Genomic DNA, 2,500 nt, shown 5'->3' on the forward strand with positions numbered 1-2,500 from the left:
GGAGTAGTACGTGTGGAATTGTGCGTTACTGTCGTGGATAGATGGATGGACATGTGGGTTATGCGAGTAGTAGGGAAATAAGGGAAGGAAGTTGTAGTGTGGTAATGTTCGTCTTTTTGCCAAACTAGTAAACCCACGTGTTAATAGCAAGGAAGAAACAGTAGTCATGTGTGTTCCAGGTTCCCGCGTGTGTAGCGTGAGAACACTCGTGGTTCCAGTGGCAGGAGTCAAGGAAAGGTGTGTTACGGTGTTACGGATTTATAAGAGGACGTGATAGTATTTACTTACACTTCACTTTCTCGTCCTCCATCAGTTGCTTCTCTAGTCTCTCCCGCATCTCCTTCTGCCTCTGGAATTCCAGCTGAAGGTGTTCTGTGTAGAGAAAAAGAGATAGTAGTTTTATTTATTTATTTTTTTTGTCACATTTGTCTACAGTTATCTTTCTTTTTATAGCATTTCAGTTTTCCTCGCCATTCTTCTACCACGTGGACTCACCCTTCTCTCTGATCCACTGCTTCTCCTCATGCCTCACGCTCTCTGCTGCCACTTTCAGGAGGTTCTGAATGTTGCCCAGGAGGTTCTCGAGGGAGGAGAGCGGCGGGTGGTGCGTCGCGGGCGTCACATCGGGTCCGCCGGCCATGCTCAGTCCCGCCAGCCCACTCAAGCCTGACGTGGACGACAAGAGTTATGTAAGAGTCGTGTCGGGACCGAGTGAGGACCCGGCGAGCTGGACTTTAATGGATTATTGGAAACTTAATGTGAAAAATTAGTGTAAAATGTTTGTCTCATCAGCAGACAATCAGAGGCAGCCAAGATCACACAGAAGCCTCGTGGGCGTCTACTACTGCCAGCTAAATCTAATTAATTCATCACAAACAATTCTCTGTCACAAATTTTAACCTGGAGGTAGACGGTCGTCCCCGACGGGTAGGAGGGCGGAGCACTGTGACGTAGTAGGCGTGGCTACACTACTGCTGCTGCTGCTGCTGCTGCTACTGCTGCTGCTGCCATTGATGTTCCCGGAGAGCAAGTTCCCGACGCCTCCCGCCAGGACCCCCACGCCCCCGCCGGCACCGCTGGTGTTGTTGGCCGTGGAGGTGAGGGTGTTGGTGATGGTGTTGTTGTTGTCGTTGTTGTTGCTGGTTGAGTAGTGTAGCGAGGGGCGGTCCGAGTAGTCGAAGTCCTCTCGGTCACTCAGGTCTGCGGGAGGAGGTTTGGGGCGTGTGGGGTCAGTGGAGACAGTGGGTGATTGGTGGGAGGTTTGGGAGGGGCATGGTAGTGTGTTAGGCAAGGCTGGGGGACTAAGCTATGAGAGACAAAGCAGCACCTTAGCAAACAGACACAAGACTCTCGAACAAGAGAGAGAGCGAGCGATTGCAACGGAGACAACAGCAGCGGCTAATGAAAATAGTGTGATAGAAAAAATGAACCAGTGAGCAAAAAAGCTAATATAGTGGTGTGAGTGGCAGCACAGACGATGGCTCAGGCGGCGAGTGGATGGAGGCACGAGTTCACGAGTTATTTCCAGTAAAAAGAAAGCAAAAAAGTTAATTGTAAGTAGTGAGAGGGAAGCGACTCGTCCGTGCAGCTTACCATTTTTGTCGTCGAGGTCGTCAGCGTCAGAAAGAGCCTCGTCCTTGTCGTCCCTTGGGGTGGGAGCGTCGCTGAGGTCATCGCGGGAGTCACTCTTGCTACTTAGGTTGAGGGCGTCTCCCTCCCCATAGCCTGCCGGGGCGCGAGACAGTGGGGTGAGCAAGGGACCAGAGAAAAGGATCTGAACGGCAGTCTGACGTAATCCCTTCAGTACTGGGACACATTTATATCTTGAGATTTCTGTACGATTGGACCATTTTATTGACATTTGAAAGAGTCTATGGAGGTCAGAAGAGTAATGGCCACAGTCTTCACTGTTTTAATCACCCACATAAGTTTCTGAAGCTGTATAAAATTATCAAATAGTAAGCAGAATAAATATGGAAACGCGTCATAGTACTCAAGGTGGATGCGCGTTAGCTAATCTTTGCCACATCACCTAGAATTCCACTCCACCAGGAACACAATAAACTAGTGACTGTTAAGATCCAACACCACACTTTGAAGACTCCAATAAAACGTTTTGAACATAGATATATCAAAGAAATGTATCGAAGAGCTTATGGAAACACAATCAACTTCAAATCTCTCTCCTCAATATCCGACAACCACATTTGCAGTCCAAGAAAAGCAAGGCTGTGAAGGATGTCGAGTGTATCAGAAGACTAACCGTTTGTTTTGTGCGGTGATGCTGGGCGGTCTGCTGCCTCGTCCCTCTCCAGACCCAGCATTCGGTCAGCTCTGTTTCTGTCCTCGCGTATTCTGTGAAAAAATAAACACCAAAACCGTATAAGTAAGATAAAAAATGTAAGGACACAGTAAATTTTGGATTATCCTTTATAGGGAGTCACATCTTTAGTATCATTTTCTGTCATCACTTCTTGCTTGGCCAATAAGAATTAATCCT

The 2,500-nt window shown here is 48.0% G+C and overlaps 1 protein-coding gene across 20 annotated transcripts in view; it reads right to left on the reverse strand.

Annotated features, from left to right (window-relative positions):
* Positions 1 to 2,500, reverse strand: part of LOC123499082 (dachshund homolog 2-like) — a 109,578-nt gene that overhangs the window by 22,491 nt on the left and 84,587 nt on the right. For 19 of the 20 annotated variants that reach the window (XM_045246688.1, XM_045246689.1, XM_045246691.1 and 16 more), the window contains 5 exons: positions 2,264 to 2,355; positions 1,594 to 1,725; positions 901 to 1,200; positions 496 to 666; positions 289 to 372 (listed from right to left, as the gene is read on the reverse strand). In XM_045246688.1, coding sequence (XP_045102623.1) covers positions 289 to 372; positions 496 to 666; positions 901 to 1,200; positions 1,594 to 1,725; positions 2,264 to 2,355 — 779 coding nt within the window. The remainder of the gene's footprint in view (positions 1 to 288; positions 373 to 495; positions 667 to 900; positions 1,201 to 1,593; positions 1,726 to 2,263; positions 2,356 to 2,500) is intronic. The other variant, XM_045246697.1, reaches the window with a different exon arrangement.

Source organism: Portunus trituberculatus, chromosome 49 (genome assembly GCF_017591435.1).
Source record: "Portunus trituberculatus isolate SZX2019 chromosome 49, ASM1759143v1, whole genome shotgun sequence".
Lineage (NCBI taxonomy): Eukaryota > Metazoa > Arthropoda > Malacostraca > Decapoda > Portunidae > Portunus > Portunus trituberculatus.